The sequence below is a fragment of the Olea europaea genome, chromosome 16 (genome assembly GCF_002742605.1).
Source record: "Olea europaea var. sylvestris chromosome 16, O_europaea_v1, whole genome shotgun sequence".
Classification (NCBI taxonomy): Eukaryota; Viridiplantae; Streptophyta; class Magnoliopsida; order Lamiales; family Oleaceae; genus Olea; species Olea europaea.
The window spans coordinates 4,064,368-4,067,215 of NC_036252.1; the positions used below are offsets into that span (position 1 = coordinate 4,064,368).

General features: G+C 34.5%; 1 protein-coding gene across 1 annotated transcript; it reads right to left on the bottom strand.

Moving 5' to 3' along the window:
* Positions 1 to 604: 604 nt before the first annotated feature.
* LOC111412777 lies at positions 605 to 1,967 on the bottom strand. The gene is made up of 2 exons (XM_023043685.1): positions 1,154 to 1,967; positions 605 to 956 (listed from the first exon to the last, which is right to left on the bottom strand). The coding sequence occupies exons 1-2, from the start codon at positions 1,421 to 1,423 to the stop codon at positions 822 to 824; spliced, it is 405 nt and encodes a 134-aa protein (XP_022899453.1). The 5' UTR covers positions 1,424 to 1,967; the 3' UTR covers positions 605 to 821.
* Between the last annotated feature and the right edge of the window lie 881 nt (positions 1,968 to 2,848).

Genomic DNA, 2,848 nt, shown 5'->3' on the forward strand with positions numbered 1-2,848 from the left:
ATGTTTGGACGAGAACAGAGTCACAGCTCTGGGCGACTGCATGGCAATTCATTCGCTCAAATTTTGGGCGACTTGCAACCTTGGGCGATGGTATTTCCGCGTTCATGGGCTTCCTTATTTGGGCCTTTATCCTGCATTGCCTGACTGGGTTGTTCTTTGAGCTATTTGATTTTGGGGATCTTCTAATTGAGTTTCATTCCTTGAGTTATTCAATTTGGGCTGAACTTTTTGTGTGTCAACACAAGGTAATTGTTAGCCCTAGTTTGATTTTGCTAATCGAATTTTGATGAAAATTGATGAAAGTTTGTGAGCCTCATAAAATGTGTGTTCAAGATTTATTATTCTCTTTGACTTAAATTTTTATTTATTTTTTTAGCTAAACCAAATACGGACTAACTTCGAAATTAATTGATTCTCTTCTAATAATTGATTTTATAAAAATAGATTCGTCATTTTATTTTAATCCTTTCCCCACATTTCGTGTCCTGCTTTTTTCAGAAATAAGATTTCCACGTATAGCATCATGAGTAGTCTCATTTCGTTTCCACGAAATCTAATCCCATTTGTACATGTGTGGCACGGTGAATTGGACCAAATTAAAGAGATGGCTTTTGATATTTGTACACCGAGCTGTGTCTCACAAAGGAGAGCTCGCGCGCATTAAAAAATCGTGTTCCCCCTATTGTGAGGGGGGCTATACATAACTTGGTGTACTTGTAGCAAAACCCTTAAAGGGATATACACGATAAAATTTCATTTTTTCTCTAAACACAATGATCCCATAAGATAAAAGAAGAAAGACGTGTACAAAAAAGTCAAAACTATGTATTTTGATGGGAGGGCCAATAAACTCCTCCTCTTTGACAAGGCAGAGGAGAAGGTTGTGCAATGAAGGTGGGATACTGCTGGCCTGGCATTACTACTGAGAAATCTGATGCATATGATGTAGTTTGGACCTGCAACAAATATTATGTGCTTATTAGAACCTGTAGAAGTATTTTTCCAATTTAGTTACTTGTTAATCTGTCTCTTATAATAAAGTTCTTTATTCCTGTTTTCCATATAATGAAATTTTAATGAATAAAAATTTCACACGCATCCCTTGTGAGAAAATTGAAAAATACCTGACTACCTGGGAAGAAGAGAGACTTACTGTTTGTGAATCTCCAAGTTTCTGCATTTGTGGTGATTCCAAGTGGGCAGTAGAGTCATCTCGAGACAAAGAATTTGGCCTAAACAGATGCTCGAATATAGCCATTATAACAAACATTGATATCAATATTGCTGTAGCCAGAAAGCCAAAAGAAATGGCATTCATGGATGTGGTGAAGCTATTCCATTGACTTTCTCTGCCAACTTCTGTTTGAGACGAACCGCCATGGATGTTCCATGGCTTTGGCCTTCCAGAATCGAGCTCGCTCATAACCACTTTTCTGTTTCAATCTCTCGAATGAAGATCCTTTCAGTCGAGTTTGAATCCTTCCCCTGGGTCAGTATCTAGCAGAACTTAATAATCTTGATCTAGATCAAATGGTCAAGATTCAGGAATTAGTACTAGTAATGCAATCAAAGTTCTTTCAATTTAAAAAAGAACCCAGATTGTAAAGAGGAGAATCCATTATCCCAAAGTCTTTGTTAGATAAGATTCCTGTCAAGTGAGAACAAGACAGCCCTATTCCTCCAAGACTTACATAGGATGCAGCTCAATCTAGCTATATATCTGCTTTATAGAGAACATAAAATGTAAAGAGAAATGTATAGTACATATGATAACATAAGTTTAAAAAATGTAATATTTTGATGTTTGTTATTAACTGACAATTTCTTTTTAAGTTTGAGGTACTGTTAGCCTAGAGGTGTAAATCAGACCATGGTGCTTCAGTTTTGAGGCTGCTATGCACATTCGAATGAAATACAATTCAGTCTACAAGTGTAAACCGAGCCATGTCGGATGATTTTGAGGTGGCCCGGCTCATTATCGAGCGTGCCAAAAATTATTTGGACCGACAACTCCCAATAGCGCTCCCCATTGGCTCATACAGGGCAGGACATACAAACTTTGCAATTCAACTTTTTTGCCTAGTTTTTCCATTTTTGTTTATATATAGTCGAGTCTGGTGGCCATTGGCTATATTTTTGCAACCCATCAACTAAATGTAAATATTTAGAGACACTGTTGAAAATTCCTAAAGCAATATAATTGACACAGAAAANAAAAAAAAAAATGAAAAGAAAAGAAAATGTTACTTTTTTATATCATTTGTTCGGTTATGATGAACTCAACAACAATAGATAAACTATCCATTGTGTTCAATATTACGTACCAAGGTGATTCATGATGATATTCACATGAATTTTTCATTAGGTAGAATTTGCTCAACTAAAAATGTAAATATGTTGATTACTTCCATCGAAATATATATATTAAAAAAAAAAAGGACAGAAATCAATGCCCTTTTTCATGGTCATATGATTATGGTAAATTTTAACATAAAGAGCCCACAAAATTTCATTCTTGATATCTAAATTCTTGGATAAACATAACCACGTATGTCTTCTATCTATATTGGAGTCACATCAGGAAAAGAAATTGTATTTTTCATTTAAGACTATTTTATAAAGAGAAAGTTCACATTAGAATATCGATTAAAATCTAGAATTTAAATTTTAGTTTAAGGTAAAGTCGACAATTCATTTCAACCACATATTTTATGAGTCTCACAATTTTTCAACCACGCATTTCATCAATTTTTATCAAAATCTATTAAAAATCTGATTTTAACCCATCAAACGGGAATACGAGTATTGAGCAAAATGTTGAAAAAAGAATTCAAATGAAATTCTCTTC